Genomic DNA, 27,598 nt, shown 5'->3' with positions numbered 1-27,598 from the left:
TAATTGTAAAATGCGTTTATCAAAAAAACTTCAAATAGTTTAACACTTCAGCATCATCTGACTTTAATTACTCTTGCAAATACTACCTGAAATCAAATTTCAGTGAAACCTTAGCTATAATGCAAATTACTCGGTTTGCTTATTTTTTAGAGAACAAAAAAATCTTTGAAAATTAACCGGATATATTCCATGCATAACTTATGTATCTTTTTCTCTCTGATATTTCATTATTTTATAGTTAGGATTTTAACTGCTGAAAAAAATTCATTATTGTTTTTAATCCTTTCTGAGCACATCTTAAATTCTATCTCTTGATCTATATAAATATATTTGTAGTAAAAAAGGGCCTCCAAACTCTTAATTATAGTTGATTGTTTGCTAACTAACATATGTATTATTTTTGCAATTTCTCTACATGATTTAATTAGGGCTGTCATTGGTGGTAAGTTGAAGAATCAATATTCAATTCATAAAAAAATATTGTTTTACTGAATTCTGAAGATGATTTTGAGCAAACCTTTACTCAGGCATATGTGATTTGATTCCAAAAATACAAAACCACACAAACTTCTTATGAAAAAAATATTTTACATAATATAAAAAAAAAATGCAACTGAAAATTTTAGATTTTCATTATTTAAGTACAAACCAATTTAACAATTTACACTAAAAAAAACAAACAAAAACACTAATAGCAAAAACATATAGCATAGCAATTACCTCCATGAAAGTTAATTGTGAGAGTAGCTTACTGCTCTAGCAATTTTTTAGACCTCCAGATATTTGGTTCAGTCATAAGATATCTGTATAATGTATTAATTCTAAATATATGTGTATTGAAAATTTTTTTTAACAATAATTATACAACTGAAATCCATCAATGACAGTTGTAGATTTATATGTGCACGAGTGCCACCAAATTGACAACAGTAATTCACGGAAGTTCACTGTAAATGATATTAGAAATACTATTATAATAAATGAAAAATGGAGTGAGATACAGCTTTTTTAAAGTAATTTTTTTATTCAGTAATTGTTTCAATAAGAAAATATGAAAAGAAATGAAGTAGACACATGCACACATGCACTCACAAATATAAATATTTTGAAAAGGCGAATGAATTCATCCTAACTAATATTTATTATTATTTTTGTAGCGGATGAAGCTATGGAAACAGAGAAGAGAGGTAATTTTATTTTTATTCTACTATACTTTGCAAGATTTTCTGTGTTTGCAGTGATATGTGATTTTATTTTTTTTTTTGGGGGGGGGGATGATATTTTTACTGGGATGGAAAAAAAACTTTACTTGTATAACACACTTTGAATGCCATCATAGATTACTATGGAATCATTTCAATAAAGGGAAGTCAATATTCTTGAGTAATCAATACTGGTTCATTGGGATGTAATTTTATGGGTATTTCATAAATTTCATAATATATACCACTACATGATATATGAATGATAGAAAGATGACAATTTTATCCAGTAGAAAATAATTTCTAGGGAGACATTTAAGTACACTTAGTACTAGTAATTTGGTTGCACACAAGCTTTCACACTAAACAAATATATAGCAGTGAAAATATGTGTAGCTACTGCATCCTCTTTCAGGTTTGGGCATTAAATTTTCACACTTAGATAGGGAGATTTTTGTATGAAATGTCATATGGGATGAAAATGTGTGTGTATATCAGATTTATGAAAGTGTGGGATTTATTGAAATTTTGGTTTGCTAGATTTTATGAAGAAACTGTTGATCAGGCCTTGCACTTGGCTTTGAAACACCTGCTAAACTTTTTGGTTGCAAAATTGTACAAAAATATGATATAATTTCTATAATTATGACCACAATTTTTTTAAAATTCCTATTAATATTCTGCATTTTTTTTTATAGGAATTAATGACATATTCTGCAATTTTCTTAAAAATATAGCATCAATTAATGCTGATTACATCCTATATATATGTATAAAGTCATGCTAATAATTATACCAGTAGAAAGTATTAGTTATATAAATGTCTACACTTGTCAAATCAGAGGGCGAGGAGGGCATTGAGGAGGGTGAACGTGAGACAGAACAAATACCATCAGAAGAACCCACAGAAAAATCACAAGAAGGTCTTCTATATATATAGTCTATATATATATTCTAGTTCTTCTGCATGTTGGAACGTACATATGTATATTTAGTTTTTAGCTCACCTTGGTCAAAGACTCGTGAACTTTCCTGATCAATATTTGTCTGTCGTCTTTCTGTCTGGCATCTGTTAACTTTTTTTAATTTTCTCCAGGAAATTTCAACCAAACTTGGCACATAGTATCCTTGAGCACTGGGTATTCATTTTGTTTTCAAATAAAGAACCAAACACTTTCTCAAGGAGATACCTAAGAAATGGCAGAAAAAGGGTGGGGTCAATAAATAATCTTCTCAAGAGCCACTGGTTAGAAAAGACATTAACACTTACTTTATGTAATGAGTGTAGATTTAAATTTATTTGAATCATGGCCCCATGAGGAAGAATAGGGCCATAACATGGAACCAAGGTTTAATATGAAAATATTAAGGAAAATATCTTTTTAAAAAACCTGTTCTCAAAAATACCTTGGAAATAGCCATGATTAGTCATATTAATATGCACATGTACATCCAAATATGAGTATAAGTGCAAATTCAAGTTTGTTTGAATCCTGGTCCCAGGCAGTAGGATGGAGAAACAATAGGGGATCAAAGTTTTACATGGGAAATATACCGGGTAAGCAGATTTTTTTTTTTACAAATCTTCTCAAGAACAGCAGGACCACAATATAAATCTTACAAATCATCAACAATGCAAATATCCAAGGCAGCTAGTGCAGACTCAAATTTATTAAAATCATGGCTCTTGGGATAGGATGTGGCAACAATATAGGGTCAAAAGTATTTTATGAAAATTTAAAAGAATTAACCTTAAAAATGTTTTGAAAAACTGCAGGAGTAGCTCAGGTGAGCATTGTGGCCCTTGGGCCTTTTGTTTCTGTATTACTGAAAGGTTTCTTTCTTTATTCTGATAGATATCTGTACATACTAACAATGCATGGCTTTCTAGTAAATAAATGATTTAGATTCCCTAATGCAGTGATATTTATAGTGTAGAATGTTATTATCTCTGTGTTAAATTTCATATTGAAAAAATACTTTCAAAGATGTTCTGCTTTCCAAAAGAAAGACAATTATTTAATGCAGTGCATGTAATTTAATGCATCTATACACTTAAATAACATATATATAATATGGTTTACATCAATTAATTTAACATACACATTTTGTTCAACATTACAAAGGAAATATCATGGCCTGAATTAAAAAATAAGGGTAAATAATGAATAATTACTTCAAAAGTACAGTCAATTAAACCTTAATTGTTATCTTGAACTTGATGGGACCAAGAAAAAAACTTCAAGATGTCCAAGGATTCAAGATATCAGGAGTAAAATACTTAATAAAGAATAAGTTGTTGGGACTTCCAAATCACTTCCACATATCCATGGTATTCGAGATATCAGTGTTCGAGATATCAATGTTCTACATTTGAATTTTTTACCCAATTTCAAAGTGCATGCATATTTTTTTATACAATGAAATAGAAAAAGGGAATAGAAAATTAAATTTCAAAAAATGTATCATATGATTTTTAACATTAAAGTGTTGACTGAAAGCATATTCATATGCCTTCTTAAAATAGTGATGTTTAAATAAAATTGAAATGTGGAATCATTTGATAGTTAATGAATGCAATAATGTATCAAAATCAATCAGCATTAATTTTTAAAATCTAGTTGGGAATTTGGTTTCAGTAAATTCATTTAAAACTATAAATAGAGAAAATGTATCTGTTCTAAATAGCCAAAATTTCAGTCATTCCAAGACTTTTTTTTTTTTGAAAGCATTTTCAACTAAAAACTTCACTTTGTGATTCACAGAACCTGTTACAACCTCAAAGCCTGATGTAGAACAGACAGCCCCCGAGTATCGAGAAGGTCATTACTAATTTTAACTTCATCACTATAGATGTAGATCTATACTCACTGTGTGTATACCAGAATTCTTTTGCTATTAATATGTCAGTTCTTATTAGCATTGGCAGGTGTCTTGAGATATTAATGAAAAAGAAAATTCTTTGAGTAATTGGTGCAGGATGGAATAATTATTTTGGGATATAATACAGTCAAACTTCGGCATCTCAAAGTTGATGGACTAAAAACACTGAAATATCCAAAAATTGAGAGATGTTGATGTTAAAATACAAACAGAAAAAGTGGTTGGGACTTCCTACTCAATTTGAATGGTATCTGAGATACATGTCAGTGTTTGAGATAGCAAAGTTCAATTATATATACAATATTTATAGATATAGAGGTTAAAATACAAAAAGAAAAAGTGGTTGGGACTTCCTATCACTTTGAAATATCCATGGTATTTGAGATATCAGTGTTTGAGATATCAAAGTTCTACTGTGTAAACAATACACTGTATCTACATTCTCAATAAACTTAATTGTAGAAATTTTTCTCATGAAGAGAAATTGTCCTATTCCAATTTAATCCTTCAGGTCAAAAGTTACATTTGTGCAGAGGGCAAGTAATTAAAAAAAAAAAAAAAAAAAAACTTGTTATTCCCCTTTCTGATGAAGTGCTCACATATGAATTTTGAAATTATTTAAACGAAGAAAAAGTAAAATTAAGTCAATCTAAATTCAGCTTTTTTTTTTCACCTATTAACTTTTTAGGATACATTAATTTATGTAAAAACAAATCTACAGTGATGCTTAAACTAATTTTGTAAAAGAAGAACCATCTGAAGTTGTTGCTACAGGTACTCCCATTGCAATATGTTTATAAATCTTTTCATTGTGAATGAAGTCACACTATAATTCTGTCTGTTTTTTTTTTTTAAATTTGAAATATTTCATTTTGTTTTCTGTTGGTAGGCTTTAAACAGCTAAATGCCCTCCCCCCCCCCCCCCAAAAAAAAAAATAATGGGAGGAAATAGTAAGGAAAGAATAAGAACAAAGCCAAAATACAAATGTAGCTTTTAGTACTTTTTTGCAATTGATAACTAACACATTCTGCTAAATAAAATGAATGGCAAAAATTGGTACCAATTGCTTTATTTTTAGCTTCTTGACTATGTATAAAAGGAGTTGGGCTGATTAAAAAAAAAATTGATCAACTTATAGATTATATAATATGTACCACCAGCCTGAAAGACTGGAAGTGGAGGGTTTTAAGCACAAACTGCTTCAGTATGGGAAATTAATTAAATTATTTCATACTGTCACAATTAAGATATCTTTTGCATAAGTCTATGGATCAACATATCCTTCTGGAGTAAATTTTGTGGTTTTGTTGTTTTTGACATTTAAGTAGTATTTAATTTGCTTTATTTTCTCCCTTACTTATTTTTAACAATGTATGCTTGTATATGCATGTACCAGAGGCCGTGTTTAAAGTCTTGTTGGATAACTAGTATTCTTTTACTTGAAAATAATTTTTAAATATTCAGTGCTTCAAAATACATTCTCACATGAACAGAATTGTCAGAGACTTTAATTTGCTGTTTCATTTTCTGTTCAATTGTTTCAATTAAAGGGAGGCAATCAAATGAAGTTCTTTCATCAGAGCTCTAATGATTATAAACCACCTTGTGGAATATGAAGCTAATCAACTTATTTGAATTGACATCTTTGCAGAAGAGAAAAAGGAGGAGGAGCCTCCAAAAGAAGATGCAGTAAAACCAGAAGAAGAGTCAAAACCAACAGAGGAAGAGAAACCTGCGGAAGAGTCAAAACCAGCAGAAGAAGAAAAGCCAGCGGAAGAGTCCAAACCGGCAGAGGAAGAAAAACCGGCTGAAGAATCTAAACCAGAAGAAGAGTCAAAACCAGCTGAAGAGTCAAAACCAGAGGGTACGTTTCAAAACAGTTATTATTGGTGTCTTGAGATTTGAGTCTGAAACATAGGACTGTTTTTGCAAATAATTGTTTTTAGCTCACCTGAGCCGAAGGCTCAAGTGAGCTTTTCTGATCAAAATTTGTCCGTTGTCTGTCGGCGTCGGCGGCGTCGGCAGCGTCGTTGTTGTCGTAAACTTTTCACATTTTCATCTTCTTCTCCAGAACTACTGGGCCAATTTCAATCAAACTTGGCACAAAGTATCCTTGGGTGAAGGGGTTTCAAGTTTGTTCAAATGAAGGGCCACGCCCTCCTCCAAGGGGAGATAATTACGAAATAGCAAAAAATTAATGGCATTATTGAAAAATCTTCTTCTCAAGAACCAGTGGGCCAGGAAAGATGAAACTCATGTGGAATTATTGTCAGGTAGTGTAGATTCAAGTTTGTTCAAATCATGACCCCCGGGGATAGGGTGGGGCCACAATGGACGATCAAAGTTTTACATAGGAATATATAGGAAAAATCTTCAAAAATCTTCTTCTCAAGAACAGCAAAGCTATGATTGGTCATGTTTATTTGGAAGCATCCACAGGTGGTGTAGATTCAAGTTTGTACAAATCATGACCCCCGGGGGTAGGGTGGGGCCACATTGGACGACCAAAGTTTTACATAGGTCTGGAATATATAGGAAAAATCTTCAAAAATCTTCTTCTCAAGAACAGCAAAGCTATGATTGGTCATATTTATATGGAAGCATCCTCAGGTGGTGTAGATTCAAGTTTGTTCAAATCATGACCCCTGGGGGTAGGGTGGGGCCACAATGGACGATCAATGTTTAACTTAGGTATACATAGGAAAAATCTTCAAAAATCTTCTTCTCAAGAACAGCAAAGCTATGATTGGTCATATTTATTTGGAAGCATCCTCATATAGTGTAGATTCAAGTTTGTACAAATCTTGACCCCCAGGGATAGGGTGGGTCCACAATGGATGATCAAAGTTTTACATAGGAATATATAGGAAAAATCTTCAAAAATCTTCTTCTCAAGAACAGCAAAGCTATGATTGGTCATATTTATATGGAAGCATCCTCAGGTGTAGTAGATTCAAGTTTGTTCAAATCATGACCCCCGGGGGTAGGGCGGGGCCACAATGAACGATCAAAGTTTTACATAGGAATATATAGGAAAAATCTTTAAAAATCTCAAGAACAGCAGAGCCACGGTTTGTCATATTTATACGGAAGCATCCTCATATAGTGTAGATTCAAGTTTGTTCAAATCATGACCCCCCCCCCCCCACTCCCTTTTTAGGGGTAGGTTGGGACCACTTATGCATTTAAGCTTTTCAATACTAAACTGATTTTTCCTTTTTTCCTAGCCACAGTGCTCAGGTGAGCGATGTGGCCCTTGGGCCTCTTGTTGTTCATGTTTTGGTGTGTGGAATTGTAGTATAGTTTGTGCTAGTAATCTGACTAAGTGAACTCTTTGGATAAATTAATTTTTTTTTAAAAGAGATTCCTTGAAAAGGAAAAAATACAGCAGTTATTGTGTGAATGATTGAAAGTTTTCCAAGCTAGTTTAGTTCAATACTGTTTTATAGAATCAAAACCAGCAGATGAGGCACCTAAAGAGGAACAAAAATCAGGTACTGAGTTGCATAATCTAGAGTGAAAGGGAGAGATTCAAAACAATGACTGAATCTTTATAATTACTATAAATACAGTTCAACATAGATATAGCAAAGTACATGCTATGCAGTTAATCAATGTAAGCTTGTTTACCATAAGCATGCATTGTAAAAGCTATGGTACTTTAATAGATTTATATTTTGTCTTACAGAATCACCTAAACCAGATGAAGAACAGAAAGGTATAATTCTACATCCTGTTTAAGTCTTAAAAACTTTGAAATAATTTGAAATATTTTGAATAATGAAGAAGCTTGCAAGACTGTCTGAAAAATACTGATCTAGAATTTTTTCATCAGTTTGATTGCTTGAAGTGTTATTAGACAAGTAGAATTTGTTCTAGTGATTTTTGTGTTAACTAGTGATGAATTGATTAGTATGATTTAGAGTGATGCACTAATAGCAGTAGATTTTTGAAAATGCCCACTGCATGAGAACTGCATTACCAACAATTGTAGCTTTGCTAGGGGGTGAATTTCTGAAGCTATGTGTTTGTATTGGCATTAATTGTTTGCACCACGCTTTATTGTCTGTAAAAGGTGAGGAGGCTAAACCTGAAGAGAGTGAACAAAAACCGGAACAAACAGAAAAAACAGAGGAACAGAAGCCAGGTACTGAATTAACTGGTCAAAATTCACCAGGAACTTAGGAGATGCTGAGTATTTTGTTGTCAAATACAGAACTGAACAAAAACTTTAAGTCCATGTAGCAACAATACAAATATAGTACAGTAAAACTCGGTTATAGCAAAGTCCTGGGGACCTGTGAAATTACTTCGCTATATCCATAATTCGTTATATCCGTATAAGGAATTCATTAAGTTTATATAGCTGGGGATCCAAGAAAACTTCGTTATATCCGTGAATTCGCAATATCCATGTTCGTACTAAACGAGTTTTACTGTACTGAACAAAAACTTGAAGTCCACATGGCAACAATCCAAATATAGTACTGAACAAAAAATTAAAGTCCATGAGGCAATGATACATGTTGATATTTTGAGCAGAGTGGTCAAATGATATGTTCTGGACAGGGTAGTCAGATTACAACACACAAAACCTTTTGAAACACTTACTGGTTCTTCATCTCTGTTTACATGATGGCAACAACATAAAATTTATAATATATTCACTCTATATTCATTTAAGAATGAGATGGTAGCAAAAAGTGTTTTTTTTTTTCAAATTTGCCTGTACCATGTGTTGTGCCTGGTTTGTAGGAAGTGGCTTGTAAAACAGCTAGTCTGGCCAGTTTCACTTGCAAGATTGTGCATGTTAAAACTAATGTAGCTTTTCTGTCATACTTACATTTACAGCATCATTTTCTTATGACATTTTAACCATAATTAGATGTCCTATCAAACTAAAAAGTGTAATATAAAATTCCTGGATTGTAAATTGGCTGTAGGCTGTAATTAGAAACTATATGCACCCATCTGATATAGATATAAGTATAATGTATACATCTGTAGGTGTAACCAAAATGGCTTGATAGGGAAAACTTTCAGGCTAATAGACAGAACTACATTTCAACAACTTACGAACAACTTCAATAAGTGCTTTTTCTGAGCTACTCTTGTTTATTTGGCAGCTGAGGAAGGAGAGAAGAAAGAAGAAGAAAAGACAGAGGAGGAAAAGAAAGAAGAAACACCAGCAGAACAAGGTAAGTACATAAGTATACTTAAAAACACTATTACTATATATAGTACTGGTACTGTAAATTCATGGTTAGCTCTAGTACCATCAAGTTGTAAGACAGAATAACTGAAAATGCTATATGAACTATAGCTATAAGTAAAATGATCAGTTCAAGTTTGTGCTGATGGGCATGTTCTTGTATTAGTTAGTCCACAAAAATCAATCCACTGTTGACATATTTTCCTTTACTATTTCACAGGATGAATGCAGAAGATATTTTAAGGACAGTTATTCAATATTAAGGTAAGAATTACAACAGATGATTGCTTTTAGTCATCAAAATTTCTTTATCACTTATCTACCTATGCTTCTAAATTTCAAAGTAATACATGTGTATCTGTTATAGTCATCTTTTACAATTTTTATTGCAGACATTTTGAAAAAGACATTCCATCAAAGAAATTTTTCAATATGATTGAAGACCAAGAGAATGAAGGAAAAAAGCATTGGACAAAGTTACTGTGACCTTTTTGCCTTTGCCTGTGTGTTTACAAGTGCTTTAAAATCGTGATTTACCTCCGTCCATGAAGCCTTCTATAAATGAGGAAAATAGTTTGTCTGAGAATATTCATTTATTGCACATTATTGCCTTTCTTTCTGATGTTTCTTTAATGACAAAATACAACCTGAATTGCAGCCTTCTAAACTATTTTTGTTACTAATTTTGTGATATGACCATGTATTATTTATTAGCATTGTTTTATTTTTTAATTATATGTATTGCAATTAAAGAATTTTTTAAAAAGAGACATGTCTTGTTCATCAAAATTGAGAGACTATAACTGATTATTTTTTCATCTTTATTTAGCTCAATATGGGTCATACTGACTAGAAGATCCATCCATAAACAATTTTCAAAAATGTAACTTCTCTCTCGGTTTTGGTCAGATTTCAATAAAACTTTATTAATACCCTAAGACACATAATTATATGCAGAGGACAGTGTTAGTCGATTAAGCAGTGGTCTGAAGGCTGTCTTGAGGCCTCCAGTGGGTCCAGGGCAAAGCCCTGGGGGGTGAAACACCTGTATTATAGAGATTTTGGAAGGCAAAAACGAAGTCTTCTAAGAAGACAATTTTGTTTTTCCTTACCATCATGATTGCATTGTAAGGATGAGAAGAATAAAGCTACAAATCTTTTAAGGTTTTTGGAACCAAATGAAGCCCCCAGAAGTGCTTACCTAGCAAGAATATAGAAATACAATAAAACTTGTCTAATCTGTACACCACTGGTGCCGTAGAAATTTGCTGGATTAGACATTTCAGATTGGTCAACATTTTTAAAAACAATTGAATTTACGAGTTTTCATCATAATAGGCATGATATTGGTATGCAAAACAACCTTTTGTATGTATTTGTGTAATGAATCATTTCTTTTTCATAGAAGTAACCATGATTTATCTTGAATATAACAATTTAAGTCCACCCCTTGCTATACTTGTTTCTGATTTTAGTGAATAGTGTCACTAAATTTGTTTGCAGTATAAAGTATTTATCTAGTTCATAACTCTCAAAATGATAAATATTGGAAGTTGATACTTCAAACAAATATTACTCTTGAACTTAGAGTATATTATAACCTTGACCAAAGGTAATTCTGACAAGTTCAGGGTCACTTGAATTCATGTCAGGTCCACAAATTACCAATGGAAAAACACTGTAAGTTCATCTTGCACATGAAGATTACTTATGACTTAGGGTTGTTCCTATTTTTTTTTTTACCAAGGTCATTTTGGCAAGTTCAAGGTCGCTTTTAGGAAAAAAAGATAATGTACATTTTAAAAAAAAATGTGGTCCCACCCTACCCCTTGGGGTCATGATTTGAACAAACTTGATTCTACACTTTGTCATGAACACCCCTGTAAATGTTTACAGAACCTTTTATTTTTTCAGTGTTCAGCAAATTATATTACAAAAGACATTCTGAGTAACCTTTGGTGAGACTACACTGTATACCCATGAAATTCAAAAAGTAGGTCACGGTGACCTACCTTTTGGTTGACACTCTGAAGACTCAAGATGCATAAACTACTCTAAGCCAATTAGTATCTGAAATATTTAAATATAGCCATAAAATTTCAAAATTAGGTCACTGTGACCTACTTTTGGATTAATATACTCTGCACAGTGAAGAAGATTTTTTAGTAACCACTACATTTGTTATTACCCAAATTATCTCTCATTGTTTAAGGGTCACATCCCTATTTTTAGTTTAAATGAAATTCCTTGGGCCAAATTTGACAAAAATTGATCAAGGGGTTTTTGAGATATGGCCCATATTCCGAAAAGTTTATACGCACAAGACCAGACCAAACCACCAGACCAGAGACTCCTGAATCACTAGTCAGGTGTTTTATCCACTTAGCTACCCAGGGGGATACCACAGCCCAAACAATTACATTCCTCCCTGCTTCAATTGTCTTTGCCCTCAAAGACACAACCAAAGTTCTTTTTGCCCCTGGTAGGACCAGCAAGTCCAGGGATGGTCAAATTATTTAACAGGGAGAAAATGTATGGCTGGACTGGGAATCAAACTCAGGACCCCTGTATCACTATTCAAGAAACTGTACCACTGAGCTATCAGGGCTGATATCCATGGCCTAAACCATTACATTCCTCCCCAGCATGAAATTATGTAAAAGAAAAAAAAAAATGCAAGGGACCGGACCAGGATTCGAACCAGGGACCCCTGAATCACTAGTCAGGTGCTCTAACCACAGAGCTACTCGGGCCAATATCCCAGCCAAAACCATTACAAAACCATACAATGCATTCAAAAGACCTAGATATCTTTGCAAATTAGCTTAGAAGCTAGACTAGCTGCTATGATCTTGATCACAGCCCAATATCTACTGCCATGTGGAAACATGATAAACAGAAAAGTTATACTACTCGTACATTTCAGTTTTCACCACTAGACAATATCTTTTTCGACTAAATGGACCCTAGTCTCTTTCTTTTTCAATTGTAGTAATGTTTTCAGTTTTATTTTGGAGCAGGTTTAAGTTTTTGGAGTGGGTCTCATTCCCAAATAACTGTAAGCCCTATGTTGACAAAACTTGCATGGATGATACATCTAACTAGTGAGCACACTACCAGACTTGCTTCAAATGCTGGATTTGACCTACAGTTTCTGGATGAGTGACCATGTTAAATTTTTTTGGTTATGTTCATTACAGAGTAACTATAAGCCCTGTTGTGAGATACATGTATGTCTAGGGATGCACACTACCAGACTTGATTCAAATGCAGGTTATGACCTGCATTTTCTGATCGTCTGTGACCAGGTTACAGTTTTTGTAGCAGGTCCATTTGCAAGTAACTATATGCCTTTTGGTGACTAAAATTGCATGGATAAATCATCTAGGGATGCACATCACCAGACTTGCTTTGGATGCTGCATCTGACCTACATTTTCTGGATGGGTGATCAGGTTTAAGTTTTTAGTAGATTCAGTCCAGAGTATTTTAAGCTCTACTGGACCAAATTTGCACGGTTGATGTACCTAGGGATGCACACTACGAGACTTGCTTCAGATGCTGGATTTGACTATCATGTTCCAGAGAAACATGGTTAAAGTTTTTAGAACTGGTTCATTCCAGTGCAACTTTAAGCCCTAACTTTAGGCAAAACTAAACTTTCACAGATTATACAATTAGGGATGCATACACAATACCAGGCTTTTTTCTTCAGATTCTGGATCTGACCTACATTTTCTGGATGAGTGACCAGATTAAAGGTTTTCCATGAGGTCAAGTAGGTAACTATATATAAGCCCTACACAGAAACACTCCCATGGATGATGCATATAAGTATGCACACTACCAGACTTACTTGAATTTTCTGAGTTACTGAAATGAAAAAGTTTTGGAGCAAGACTAACAAGAGACCAATGGGCCACATCACTCACCTGAGCACTTTGGTTATGAAAAAGCAGAAATCAGTTCAGTATTAAAAACTTCGAATCTACACTACCTGAGGATACTTCTGAATTAATATGACTAATAATGGCTTTGTTGTTCTTGAGAAGAAAGTTTTTATTGATATATCCTTTATATTCCTTTGTATAACTATGATCCCCTGTTATGGCCCCTCTATACTCCTGGGGTGGGGGTCATGATTTGAACAAATTTGAATCTACATTACAAGATTTGTCCTATGTGAAACTTTGATTGCCCACTGTTATGGGGTTATGATTTGAACAAACTTAAAACTACACTTCCTGAGGATGCTTCCATATAAATATAACCTATCTAGGCTTTATTGTTCTTGAGAAGAAGATTTTTAAAGATTTGTCCTTGTATTTTATGTAAAACTTTGATCACCCATTGTGGCCCCACCCTACCCCTGGGGGTCATGATTTGAACAAACTTAATTCTACACTACCTGAGGATGATTCCACATAAGTTTCATATTTTCTAGCACAGTGGTTCTTGAGGAGAAAATTTTTAAAAGATGCCATAAATTTTTCACACATTCATAATTATCTTCCCTTGGAAGAAGGTGTGGCCCTTCATTTGAAAAAAAAAACAACAAAACTTGAATCCCCTTTACCCAAGGATACTTTGTTGGAAATTTGGTTGAAATTGGCCCAGTGGTTCTGAGAAGAAATCAAAAATGTGAAAAGTTTACAGACAGATGGATGCCAAACAAAATGTGATCAGAAAAGCTCACTTGAGCCTTCTGCTCAGGTGAGCTAAAAATCATACCTCAACCAAACTTGCATGTTTCACCTGAGGATGAATAAGTTACCAGATTATTTGTTTAGTGTGGGACTTTGCCTAACTTAAAAATAACATTTGTTGAGATGAGCTATGTAATCTATGATTGCTTACGTTTTTGCTTTTTCTTAATCATCTCCTCAGTGTAGCTTGGAAAACTTAAATTTCCTCTCCCACACTATGTTCAAAATTTGGTTGAAATTGGCTTAGTGATTCTGGAGAAGTCCAAAAAGTGAAATTTTATCAGACAGACAGATGGACAAACTTCAATCAGAATAGCTCACTTCTTAAGCTTAAGGCTCAGGTGAGCTAATAAAATGAAAAGACCACAAAGATACATGTACCAGGAATTATCCACATTTATTCAGGTGCACCAGACTTTACCTAACCATTCATTTGAACTTCAAAGGAAATATTTTATTGAAAACATTCATGATTTACATAATAATTTAAATTATACCCTAAAGTACATCCTTTAAAAGGCATCAAACCCTTGACAACAATATGGCTAGAAGAAATGAATAAAAAGTTCATTTTTGTGACTTTAAAAATTTCCAAGTCCTTGGGAGGATATGATTAACTGGAAGAACATTTGATAAGGCTTGTAATAATAGCTGAACAAATTTTCATGAACTTTAGTAAAAACAACCAAAAAAAAAAAAAAAATAAACACACATAACTTGCATACATATAAATTAATAGTCTTCAATGTACAAGTCTATGATCATAATGCTGTACCATCTTGCTCTGACTTTGCAGTTACTGATTCAGTAATTTCTAATGCTGACTTTGTAGTTACTGATTCAGTAATTTCTAATGCTGACTTTGCAGCTACTGATTCAGTAATTTTTAATGCTGACTTTGCAGTTACTGACTCAGTACTTTCTAATGCTGACTTCGAAGTTACTGCTTTAGTACTTTCTAATGCTTTCTGGTGAAGAGCCTGTAGTTTCATTTTGAGGCTATCTTCAATGGTGTAACTTGCAAAGCTTTGCTTTCGTTCCCTCTCCGTAACTTCGATAACTGTTTTATTCCAGCGACAAAAAAGTAATTTTAGCTGGAAACGGCACTCCTTGAAACGAAAAATATATAGAAAAGGATTCACAAAACTGTTCAGCATGGAGGCCAAGGCGGATATCGCTTTGATAATGAATACACCACGTGTAATGTGAGTAGACAAAAATAGCTGGCAGATCATGTAAGGTGTGTAGAGCACGGTAAAAAATATTGTTATGACCAGTATTTTCTTCAGAGTTATAGCCTGGTAGTCCCAGTGTTTAACTTTGAACTGCGACATTCCTGTGTGGGACAATTTTTGCATTTTCTTTTTCAGGTGCACGCACAACACGATCAAGATAATCACATTTATAACTATAATGGTCACACGGATTGAATGGCCAATAATGTTTGTTGTTCGGAGATCTTCTTCAAAGGCTTCCTCACAGGAGAATCCTGCGGTTTCCAGTTTTTCATTTGAATATAGTAGGTACACGATGAACAAACTGAAAATCCATATAGTGATGCACAGTGTGAAAATTTTGGGTTTCGAAATAAATACAGTATAATGAATGGCATAGAAGATCATCAAACACCTGTCCACATTGAAAGCAGTAATGGTCAGAAAAGATGAAGTTCCCAAAATTTCCAACAAGTATTTACGAATATTGCATTGCTTATACAACCAACTACGTGGAAAAAGCATGAAAAATCCAATTCCTCCATCTGCGTATGACATATTCAAAGTTAGTAATCTGATCTGGAATGGTAACTTGATACTCCGCCAGACAACAATAGTTCCAAGAATATTGGCCAAGAAAATGGGGATTCCAAATGCCAGCAGCACACTATCTATCACCCCAGGTTTTGGTTGAAAAGGTAATTTGTCTGTATCATTAGCATAAATAAACATTGTTCAAGACATTCCTTGATGGAATTCAAGATTTCATCTTCCAGAAATTAATTTGCCATTGTGGTGATCCATACATATTTTCTTGTTCAGATGTGTACTTTCACTGCTACCTGATGATAAAAACATTATTTCATTAATCAATATATTTGTTCCCTCAATGTAACAAATTGTGGGTAAGATAAACACCCTCTACATGCTTAAAACTACATAATAAGTCAAAATCATGACGTGTTTCTTTTATGATACTTGTATCATCAAAAATCAAAAGAATTATAAACAAGAGGCCCAAGGGCCTTTATGATCACCTGAGTATAATGTAATGATCCATAGATTGAAACAAAATAAGCTAATAACTGAAGCTCTATGTTGCTCAAAAGCAAGAGAAACAGGATGATCAAGGATCAGCGAAATATTAATTTGGTACTCAGTAACAAATCTTAAAGTTGAACTATTTATTTGCCTGTATTTCCCCCATTTGTCACAATCCATATGTAGACTATACAATAGTTCTAGAGCACTGTTACTTAACACATTTCATTCCCCCTCACATTGGCCTCTCTTAGTCTTTGAAGATTATTTAATGTACAAAGATACAGTAGTTTTGTCCCATTTTCATTTATCTATTATTTAAAAGTCTATCTGTCCATTAAAAACTATGAAAGTACTTTTTGTATTAAATATTATTAAAATTCTTGTATAATTCTATTATTCAATTGACCTTTTCAGTTACATTATTTACAGTGATTAAATATCATAGGTTTTTTGTTTGTTTGTTTATTGTTTAACGTCCCTCTTGAGAATTTTTCACTCATATGGAGACGCCACCACTTGCCAGTGGAGAGCTACAAATTTTGAGCTATACTCGGCACTCAAGGCCATTGAGCATTGAGGGATCTTTTTCGTGTCAGCACCTACTGCGACACGGGACCTCGGTTTATACGGTCTCATCCGAAGGACTGATCTCCACGTCCCACAGTGGGATTCGAACCCGCAATGTAAGGATCAACTCCTTTCTCCATGACTCTAGATAGCAAAGGAGAATAATTTCTTTCAGTAGAAATTAATGAATTGACCAAAGGGTACAACATTTCAAAATCTGGTAAAAACATCCTTGCTTATTACAACTTTACATACTCTGTTTGCCTTCTAGATGCCCAGGAGCAGAGAAGAAGATTTTCCAAGAAATAATCCATTTTCACTATAGATTCAATACGGCCCCACCCTAATACCAAAGCCCCTGACCCAGGGGACAAGAGATTTACAATTTTGAAAGTGGCACCCTTGCTCATCATAACCATACATTTAGTATCTTTCCTTAATAATAATGGGCAGAGTAGAAGATTTTCAAAGAAATAATGCACTTTCATGACCATGCATCTAATTTATCTGCTTTATATACAGGGGGATAGAAGAATATTTTCAAAAAATTAATTAATTTTCACGATATGATCAATAGAGCCCCTCCCTAATACCAGAACCCCTTACCCAGGGGCCAAGATATTTTACAATTTTGGAAGAGGTGCCCTTGCTCATCATAACTATACACTTGGTTTATCTGCTAAATACCTAGGAGCAGAGAAGAAGATTTTCAAAAAAAAAAGGCACTTTCACTATATAATCAATAGAGTCCCCCTCTCTCCCACAGAACCCCTCACCCTGGGGCCACAAATATCACAAGAGGATCCCTTGACCATCATAACCATGCCTTATATTATCAGTTTTATATACTAAGGGATAGAAGATTTTTAAAGAATTTTTGCATTTTCACTATATAATCATTAGAGCCCCACACTAAATCCAGAACCCCTGACCCTGGGGCCATGAATTTCACAATTTTGGGGGCAGGAACCATTAAATTCGCAATTTTTGTTCCCCTTCACTCATAGATGTTCTATGCCAAAATTGGTTGAAATTGGTTCAGCGGTTGCAGAGAAAAACCTGAAAATTTTCAAATGTTAACGCACATCGTATGACGAGGGAAGAAAACGGATAGCAATTGGTCACCTGAGTGACTCAAGTGACCCAAAAATATGTGTATAGCAAAGTTTTAATGAAGTCATCTGCATTGTAAACTAAAAGAAAGCAAATAGTGCAAGAATATAAGTGCAAGATAAGGAACGGTTGTATCGCTGCATCATTATCGTCCATGTAAATGTCACATGACTTTTATTAGTCCCCTACCAATAAAACCGGAGGGGACCATAGGTTTCCTCTGCGTCTGTCCATCTGTCTGTCCCACTTGGTTTTCTGCTCTTTTTTCCTAAACGCTTTCAGATATTGAGCTGATTTTAGGTATGTGAGTGTATCTTGATGAGTTACTGACCAAGTTTGCATTTCGTTCCGCTTCATTGAATTTTGACGGAATTATGACCTTTTCACTTTTTAAGAGTTTTCTGCATTCCAATTTTTTTCTAAACGCTTGCAGATATTGAGCTGATTTTTGTTCTGTGACTTTACCTTGAATAGTTATAGATCAATTTTGCATTTTGTTCCGCTTCAATGATTTTTGAAGGAATTATGGCATTTTCAATTTTTAACGGGATCCAGGTTTAACTTGTAGGGAAAGGAATTTTTTTTTTTTTTTTCCTTTTTTTGCAATGCTTTTTTTTTTGGACAAACTAAAACTCATTTGGGCAACCTGATGTCAGTGTAACAGTAGCCCAAATGGTGAATCCAAATATTGATGTGTGTCAAAACCCTACAAAGGTAAGGAATTTTCTTGAAGACAATATCAAAATTGTCGATCTACCTATATACCAGTTCTTGGGACTTGAGATCATGGTTATTTGTTCAATTTTTTGCATACACCTACAATAATTTGGAAGGAAGAACTAGAGTGAAGGAATATTTTCCTCTAGGGTGTGACAATTTTTTTTTCGCCATAAAGATTTTTTAGGTTCTGAAACTTGTAATTTATGAAATCCTATATTTCAAGATTTGCATGTCATGCAAAAATTCTGCTACCAATATCCGCATGTTTGCATTGTTGTCTCTATGAGGATGAAAATTCATCTTGACCTTGACCTAGCAATATCCCATTCTTAACTTTGAGGTCACAATAACACTTTGTATGTCATGCAAAAATTCTACTGCTACCAATTTTTGCATGTTTGCGTTGTTGTCTCTTTAAGGATGAACATTCATTTTTTTACCTTGACCTAGCATTATCCCATTCTTAACTTTGAGGTCACAATAACACTTTGTAACATTAAGAAAAAATGATGTCTCGAAGTGCAAAAATCTATGAATTATGAAAAAAAATCCATCGATCATCACATGATAATAGCACTTTGATGATCACTGACGTCATTGTCAGATTGTGACCATGACGCCATAAAGACATTAAATTTTGTGCCAGCCCCCATAACGTTTCAGTGTGAACTCGTATTTCATTACAATTATTCAAAATTGTGGTTTAGGTCTATACCTAAAATCCTTCTACTTTTGGACGATGAATTTTCGCGCGAAAATATACAAAAGTTGCCAAACTAGGTAAAATCCTCGAATCTCCTATCTTTCCTCTTTCACTTCCCTATTTTCCTAAACAAATTAAATTTTAAAAAATACACAATCTATATAATAGCATATAAACTACATTAACATTCGTTAAAGTATTCTATATGTACCTTGACGACAATATTGCTTGTTCATTACTAGCAGGGGGTCGAATTACCTCTGTTACAAATCCATGACAAGCGTTTAAGAATCTCGATCCCGATCTGGAAAATGTCAACAGTGTTCCTGCATGTTGGCCAGTGTGGTAACCAAGTTGGGTTGCCGTTTTGGAAGAGAACTGTTAAGGATGAAAATGTTAAAAACAGGTGAATTGTAACACATTGTGAAATATAATTAATGTATTTCCTTTGAAGATTTAGTATATAGGTGAAACGAACATATGTACACACATTTCCAATCGCCCAAATTGGATATATAAGAACACCGGATATCATCAGATCATAGCCCGTTTGGGATATAACATTGCAAATGGGATATAAATGTACAGTGCAAAAAAGGAAAAAGTTATTTTGGCCATAAATACTGTAAATCCGCATAAATATAACCTGGATGCAATAACTTTTGGCAAGCAAGTTTTTTTTTTCTATAACCCTACAGTTTGTGAGATTGATCCCTAAGAAGGTAAGGATCTTCCGAGGGATAAATCTCCTAAACAGTTGGGATACAGAAAAACTTGTTAACCAAAAGTTTTTTTTTTAAGTATTTTGATGTGAATTTATATGATATTTATATCTAAATGAAAAACTTCATTTTTTTGCACTGTAAATTTGTATCCCATTTGGGATATATTAATTTATATCCCAAATGGGCTATTATATCCCTTTGGGCGACTGATCCCAACCTGTCTATTAAGTGTTGTATGCTAGGTATCAACACAATATAAATGACAATATATGCATCTTAAGTAAAATGTAAACAATTGCAATGTACATTAGTTGTATTTTTCTAATACATGCACATCTAATTTTCTAATACAGTCGAACATTTCTCCATGCTGATGAAATGCAGAGATCTGTGCATATTGATAGTGAGCCAAAAGTCATTGCAAAGATAGCCAAGACAAGTTCTGCTAGGTAAGTTTATATTTTTGTTTTCCTAAATTATGTCAATCAATCTCCACCATACTCAGTATCTTCTTGATGTATACATGTATATTTTTTCCTCTTGGCCAATTTGGGCTTATATGCATTCTTTTCCTAAAGAATGCTTTAGGGTACAGGATATGCAGGGATCTTGAGCCAAGTTTCTAGATCTGAGGTCAAGGATGAAAAAGATCTTTTTGAAAAATCCTTGTCTGGAGTATATGTATATTTTCTGACCTTGCATGGATGAGTTTTTTCCTACTTCATCCATAGAGATCGAACCTTGGGTAGTGTTTGGACCAAGTCAAGGGACAATACTAAAAAGATTTTGTGTAAATTCAATGTATGGGGTATATTATCTTCTCTCCTTAATCCTAATTCTACTTGCATATTACCAACACTATGTACAATATAAGCACTCCATGCAAATACCTTTTTTTTTTTTTTTTAATTTTTTTTAATACATTTTTAGAGTCCATTTTACCCTTACATGTATGTACATGATATTTATTTGAAAAAAATGGATGCCCTTTGAGATGTAAACATATTGATGAAATTTAAAATTAATATGAATTATATCTTCTTTTAAATTTAAACTTAGATGCAAGGAATTCTGAAAAATGATGTAAAAAAAAAAATGCATGTCTTGAGCAAAAACAAACCAAAATTTTTATTTTACTTCTTTATGCTTTCTGTTTAATATTATTTATATTACAATACCTTCAGAAAAATATAATATTCAAACACTTACTTTTTCCACATGTTCACATCTTTCTTTATGTTTTCATAAAAATATTGTAATTGAAGAAGAAAAAAATTACCTGTTGTGATTGAAATAGTACATTTTTCATGCCCATGCACATACATGTACTATTTTGCTCAGGTTCCAGGTGTTGGATTTCCTTGTAACCAATTCTTTACACAGCCTTTACACAGCCTTCAATCCAATTCACCATTTTATAATCTTGTATTTGAGGAAGTATATACATGTATAAAGAACTGATGAGGAAACACAGAAAAAATGCAAATTTATTCTTTTTTATTTATGACAATGTATCTCCTTAGTTTGAGGACACAGTATTATTCAATAAATCTTCCCTTTTCCTATTTTTTCAGTAATTCACTATGCATCATATTCTTATGATAAGAGGTCTCAAATGATTTGCAAGGCAGGCTCTAGACCAGAATAGACTATCTTGAAGTATCATGTTGCAGGAAACAGTAATTTAAAAATTTTCTGCATATTTTTGGGAAGAGAATTGTTAGAATTTCTATACTGTATACAATGATATAGTGTGTTTTTGTGTAACAGGAAAAAGAATTTGGTTTGTGGAAAGAGAGGAAGAGGAACAAATTGGGCTTTAGGTATTTACTTTTCCAAGATGGAAGACTTATCAATAACCCCCCCCCCCCCCCCCCCCACACACACACACACACACACACACAATCCACAAAAGTTTCATGGACAGAGGTTGGGAAAACACGATTTTAGTTTATGGATTATTTATGAGCACATCAAATATTTTGAGAAATAAGGCCTTAGAAATTTTATTCACATAATTTCTTTCAAATGTGACCATGCATAACATCATCTACAATGATGCCCTGACATTTTTTATATCAGAAGCCAAGTTTCTTCATGTAGAATATATTCATAACTTGATTAGTTTAACTTTCCACAAGCATCTAAATGGTGCAAGGATATACCAAAAAAAAAAAAAGACCCAGAAGAGCCAAAGAGGACACATTGGTCCTTTGATGTTCCTTTTGGGTAAATGGACATGCCTCATCTACATGTAACTGCCAACAATCGTAAAGAAAAACATCCACTCTCCACACATATGCTCTTATTTAGCATTTATTCTCCCAACAAATCTTTGCTTTCATTTATCACAAATCATTATGTTTCCACTCTCCACACAGGGCGTTGCCTCTTCACTTGTACAAAATAATCCTGACTTTTCTCCAACAGTAATATATTGCTTAAACCTGAACATGCATACATGATTTACTTTCCTCAAACAAGCTTTTCTTTTTATCATGTCCATAAGGACTCCAGTCCTTAAACATTGCACTGATCTAATGAAGAAAATGTTTTCTTTGTTTTATCATACTGAATATGACTGTTGCAATATCTCAGAAAAAGTGCACATCTCAAGTGTGCAGGTTATTTTTTTCTGCAATGATTGCAATTACCATTATATCCATATAAAACAGAAAAGAAAGACTACTAGTACTTATAGTATTAATCTAGTAATCTCCCCTTGATAGGTTACCATGGATTGCTGAAGAAAGGAGAGGATCACATAGTGGAGGATACAATGGAAATACTGAGGAAGGAAATAGAAAGGTGCACAAATTAACTCATTTTCTACCAAAAGAAGTGCAGTCATACCTCGTTATCTTGAACTTGATTGAATTGAGAAAAAACCTAGAGATGTATATTCAAGGATTCGAGATACTGTACATGTACATAAATTGGCATATTCAAAATTTAGCACAGTCACTGGGTATGGAGGTATGGAGTTGTTGGCATAATCATGAATTAGTGCTACTAAATTTTTTTTAAGTACACATACAGTATCAGTTCAACTGAATGTTAATAATTGTACCATATCATACAGAAAGAATTTATACGTTTTTGACTTTCCAATTATTAAACAAATGTAAGGTATGTTGAATTTTATGATTTAAATCATTATAAAATGTCAGGGTTTTTTCACTTTCATTTTAATTTTTAAGTTTGTATGCAATTTTTTTTTCCTCATATAAACTTTGATTTTGTCCCATGTGATAGGTGTGATTCCTTCAGTGGATGTATCTTGATGCACAGTTTATCAGGAGGGACTGGTTCAGGTAGGCATGTTTCAAGTACCAGGTGTCCTCTCAATTTAAATGCTTAGTGACCTCTGCTTGCAGATACATCAGTACTCAATATATTGAACCACTGTACAGTGAAACTTAGTGTAAACACAATCCATGCAGAATTATTTATATTTGGTTTGTTCAGCCCAAGTAGAACCTATATTTTATTAAATTTTAAGTTTATCTACAGATTTGAAAAAATATCAGAATCCACAGTTTTCTGCATAAGGAAGTTATGCTGTACTTTTTTTGCCAGGTCTGGGATCAAGGCTGTGTGAGACAATACGAGATGAATACCCCATGAGTCATCTTTTGTCATGTTCCTTTGCTCCCTGCCAGAGTGGAGAGAGCCCCCTCCAACACTACAACTCACTCCTCACCACAGCTTATTTAAACAGGTAAATTATTTAACACTCTTGTAATGTAAAAATATTGTAGCACCATTATATCCTTTACCTGGGTAATGTCAAGCTGTTCTACATTCCCAGCTATATTTTTAAAACTGAGTCTCAGCTTAATGTTTCGTACCATCAGATATTTTGAAGTCTTTTGTCAATCCTGTTGAGTTTGAGACAAAAAAGTTTAGAACACAAATCTATGAATGTGGTTCAGAATAAAAAGCCTAATTCAAATCACTTTTGTATGCGACTGAATCTTCTCAAAAATGCCTCTTAATACTCTTACAATTATTCATAAAGTACATTTTGTTTAAATTGTTAAGAAATGTGTGCTAAAGGGCAATAACTCTTGCATCTCTGAGTATAGGTACACAGACTGTAACATCTTGACACACAATGACAACATCTTGGAGCGGCTACAGAAGAAAATGGAGACAGTGTCGTTTAATCAGATGAATGAGAACATTGCTGCTGCACTGTGTGGTGTGTTTCTACCAACAGACACACTGACAACCAAGTGGTAGGACGTCTTCATAAATAAATGAGAGACCTTTGTAAAACAGGAAAAGTCAGAGTTGTTTATGAAGATTGATATAAAAGATAATGAATTAATATTGTATGTGTGTAGGTTTCTTTTTCTTTTGTGAGAGAAAGATCACTACTTACGTTGTAATTCTAATTTTATGGGCTGCAAATAGTTACCGTCTTATTATGAAGCACAATGTAATTTATGTAATGGTACTATAAAGTTTTGTTTGATTATGTATATGTACACTTATGTATGCACTTATTCTAGTGGGGCAAGCATTGGAATGGAACCATGGGAAATGGTCAGATCTTTGTGTCCAAATCCTGGAAATAAAATCATACAAATCAACCATATAGCTCGCAGGTAAGTTGTTACCTCTGTGGGATGAAAATAGAATGAAAGCATGAGATGTAACTCTCATATTCTTTTTTAAATCCTCTGTTTACTAGATTGTGTTCATTATCTTGATGAGAAATACCCAATTTTTCTTATTATATGATTTCAGCAAGCTAAGCTGGGAGGCAATGATGGGTCAGCTTCTGTTAGGTCTCCACAGGTATGACAGAGATGGAAAACCAGTATCCTTTACATGTATTACAAACACTGGTAACCACGTTTAAATGTAGAAACTGGCTTCTATGGTGTTTTGTTACAGAGCTATAATTTGGTTTAAAGTGCCCCAAAATAGAGATTCTCTATATAATCCCATAGCAAATGTACCCTTATTTGTAGTTGTTCCTTAAAAATACTCAGATGGTAGATTTTCCTGAAAATTTTTACAAACACTAAAGTGTGCAGATTATAAATGGTATCAAAATTGTTTTTATGGTAGTTTTTGCACTACCCCCCCCCCCCCCCCCCCTTAAAAAAAAACCCACCAAGCTGGCTTCCTTATTACAGTATTACAGTTACATAATTTGTTCTTGATTAGAGAATATAATTTGTATTCGGTAAAACCCTTGACGAAATTTTATGATTATGTCCCATTAAATTTTCATTAAAAATAATCCTTAATAGATCCCCAGTATAAAAGCCTTGCCAACCTTATTGTTGCCAGAGGTGACAGCACTGATAGCTTTCACTCAGCCATGAAAACCCTGGAGAAGAGAGTAAAAAATGCCTACAGTTGTGTCCCTTGGAATCCATTTCCACTGGATATTTGGACAGGTGCTAATTTTATTCTGTTCATTATGTAAGACTTAGATTGAAGAGTTGTTGATATGCAGATGAAATGTGACAGTATCCAGCAAAAAATTCATCCTAGGATATACCTGATGCAGTATTGTTATTGGGAGACACAGGCCAACATAGCATGAACCTTGGTAGTTGTGGTTTATTTTATATTGGTACATATTTACATCACATGTATTTCCATTTCATATGAAGCCTAACTTTTATTTGCAGCAAGGAACAATCTATCTGGCTCTAAATCTGCTTCTCTGACTGTGGCTTCCAATAGCAGCTCTGTGACAGACTACCTAGAATTCCTTCTCTCTAGATCTCGGACAATGTACAAGGCAGGGGCTTACTTACACTGGTACTGGAGATATGGGGCCACAGAGGTATTCATGTCATATGAGCAAAAACTTAAAACGATCACTGTAATTAAAAAGACAATTTTTTAATTCATACTATTGAAATTTTGCTGTCTACTTTAATTTTTTCTCTCCAATTTATGGGTATTTTACTGCAAGCAAAATTACATGATTTAGATATTTGGTGATAAATTACATCTTCCCTTGAAAATTTTGACATCTAAAAGTAAAAAAATAAAAAAAATAAAAATTGTGAGAAAATTTAGAATATGTGGTTTACAATGTATCTGCCAAAATTTTGAGATGCTTCACTCTGTATTGAAGGATGATTTTAATGAAGCAATGGAAGAAACTGCCTCCATCATTGACAACTACAAGGAGGCAGTCAAGTGATAATATTACAATAGAATCTACCAGGAATTAGACATTACCAATACAGCAGTAACAGAGGGCATCTTTCTAGAAGGTAATGTATTTTTACATCATACTGTAGATATCTAAATATATTTATGAAGAATTTATTTTTGTGTAATTTTGAAGAATCACCATTCACAAAATAAAATTACTCACTCATTACTCAGCAGTCCACTCACAAAATCATGTTGTCGCACACTGACATCAATAAGTGATTTCACAGTATTAAGTATACTCATGTAAAATAAGGAATCTACTATATTTCTTTTATATGTATAGGAAATTTTGCATTACTTAAAACACATAGGTTGATTTTTTTATTCTAAATTATTAAAATTATTTTTTAGTCCAAAGACTTGGAAGAACTGATTGGTCCATGGTTCAGAGATTGACACACAAACTCATAGAAAATGTGAGTTCCTATGATTTCTACTGCTAACCTAGAACAATAATAAACTGTGTGTTGAGAAAGAATAATGTGGAGTCTCAGAATGTGTCTTCAGATATAAACATGGAAAATCTTGCTGAGAAATATTTTCATTGCAGTTCTATTGTCTTGTTGGATGAATTTTTCATAATTATGAACATTAAAATATTCAAATTATGCTTATTTTTGTTCATTATTGTACAGATATACCTAAATTCAGTAAAAGTATATTAGCCTGGTTCCCAGTTCCTGATATTCATCATGTACTCCACAACACTAGGGCCAGGTGGACAAAAAATCAATTTGGGAGATTCTGCCCTAAATCTATGCCATTATGATGTCGTATTTAGCTGTACTGTCAATGTAGTATCTATTTTTCTACACCTGTAATATTGTGATGTCGATATTTATTTCCCTGGGTAACGACAACAGTTCAAAAATCAAGATTTAGCACAAACTGTGCTGACTAATCATATGAAAGCATTGGATGAACTCCACCTGGCTCTCCTGCCTTGGCAAGGATGAGCCAGGGAACCAGGCTAAATGTGTATATACTTGGAACAAAGCACAAACCAGTGCCTCTGTACTTGTCAAAAGAACAAAGCAGTGTTTCTTGTACTTGAAATGCAGCAGAAAGCAGTGCCTCTGTACTTAGCGTAAGGCTTAATTCAGTGCCCCTGTGCTTGAAATAAAGCACAATGCAGTGCCTTTGTGCTCATCATACAGAACAAAGCAATGTCTCTATACTTGACATAGAGTACAAATCAGTGCGTCTGTATTTGGCATATAGCAAAAATAGTGCCTTTGTACTTGACACATAGCACAGTGTTTTATTGGAGCTATTGTAAAAATAAATTTTTGGACATCTTGACCTTTGACAAAA

At 33.6% G+C, this 27,598-nt stretch overlaps 3 protein-coding genes across 11 annotated transcripts in view; 2 read left to right on the top strand and 1 right to left on the bottom strand.

Annotated features, from left to right (window-relative positions):
* Positions 1 to 9,762, top strand: part of LOC133191998 (thioredoxin domain-containing protein 6-like) — a 29,042-nt gene extending 19,280 nt beyond the window's left edge. For 6 of the 8 annotated variants that reach the window (XM_061327815.1, XM_061327812.1, XM_061327808.1 and 3 more), the window contains 10 exons: positions 1,158 to 1,187; positions 2,045 to 2,125; positions 3,968 to 4,024; positions 5,738 to 5,950; positions 7,536 to 7,580; positions 7,775 to 7,804; positions 8,162 to 8,233; positions 9,213 to 9,284; positions 9,519 to 9,562; positions 9,691 to 9,762. In XM_061327815.1, the coding sequence (XP_061183799.1) occupies positions 1,158 to 1,187; positions 2,045 to 2,125; positions 3,968 to 4,024; positions 5,738 to 5,950; positions 7,536 to 7,580; positions 7,775 to 7,804; positions 8,162 to 8,233; positions 9,213 to 9,284; positions 9,519 to 9,523 (605 nt within the window). In that variant the 3' untranslated portion in view covers positions 9,524 to 9,562; positions 9,691 to 9,762. The remainder of the gene's footprint in view (positions 1 to 1,157; positions 1,188 to 2,044; positions 2,126 to 3,967; positions 4,025 to 5,737; positions 5,951 to 7,535; positions 7,581 to 7,774; positions 7,805 to 8,161; positions 8,234 to 9,212; positions 9,285 to 9,518; positions 9,563 to 9,690) is intronic. The other 2 variants (XM_061327814.1, XM_061327816.1) reach the window with 2 other exon arrangements.
* A 4,619-nt stretch (positions 9,763 to 14,381) lies between these two features.
* LOC133191994 (melanopsin-like) lies at positions 14,382 to 19,785 on the bottom strand. 2 transcript variants are annotated; one of them, XM_061327804.1, is made up of 2 exons: positions 19,576 to 19,785; positions 14,382 to 16,059 (listed from the first exon to the last, which is right to left on the bottom strand). In XM_061327804.1, exon 2 carries the CDS (start codon positions 15,947 to 15,949, stop codon positions 14,765 to 14,767), a length of 1,185 nt encoding a protein of 394 aa, XP_061183788.1. In that variant the 5' UTR covers positions 15,950 to 16,059; positions 19,576 to 19,785; the 3' UTR covers positions 14,382 to 14,764. The 2 variants fall into 2 exon arrangements, with proteins under 2 accessions (XP_061183788.1, XP_061183789.1); XM_061327805.1 differs by having other exon boundaries at positions 19,623 to 19,785.
* On the top strand, positions 19,654 to 26,863 carry LOC133191993 (tubulin delta chain-like). Its single transcript, XM_061327803.1, has 13 exons — positions 19,654 to 19,770; positions 20,443 to 20,538; positions 21,860 to 21,912; positions 22,819 to 22,897; positions 23,345 to 23,403; positions 23,669 to 23,810; positions 24,178 to 24,330; positions 24,607 to 24,702; positions 24,845 to 24,917; positions 25,365 to 25,506; positions 25,744 to 25,901; positions 26,199 to 26,340; positions 26,636 to 26,863. The coding sequence occupies exons 1-12, from the start codon at positions 19,676 to 19,678 to the stop codon at positions 26,265 to 26,267; spliced, it is 1,215 nt and encodes a 404-aa protein (XP_061183787.1). The 5' UTR covers positions 19,654 to 19,675; the 3' UTR covers positions 26,268 to 26,340; positions 26,636 to 26,863.
* Positions 26,864 to 27,598: the final 735 nt, after the last annotated feature.

Source organism: Saccostrea echinata, unplaced genomic scaffold (assembly GCF_033153115.1).
Source record: "Saccostrea echinata isolate AGI-Se365-2 ecotype Australia unplaced genomic scaffold, CSIRO_AGI_Sech_v1 ptg000025l, whole genome shotgun sequence".
Taxonomy (NCBI): domain Eukaryota; kingdom Metazoa; phylum Mollusca; class Bivalvia; order Ostreida; family Ostreidae; genus Saccostrea; species Saccostrea echinata.
This window is presented reverse-complemented; position numbering and strand designations above follow the sequence as displayed.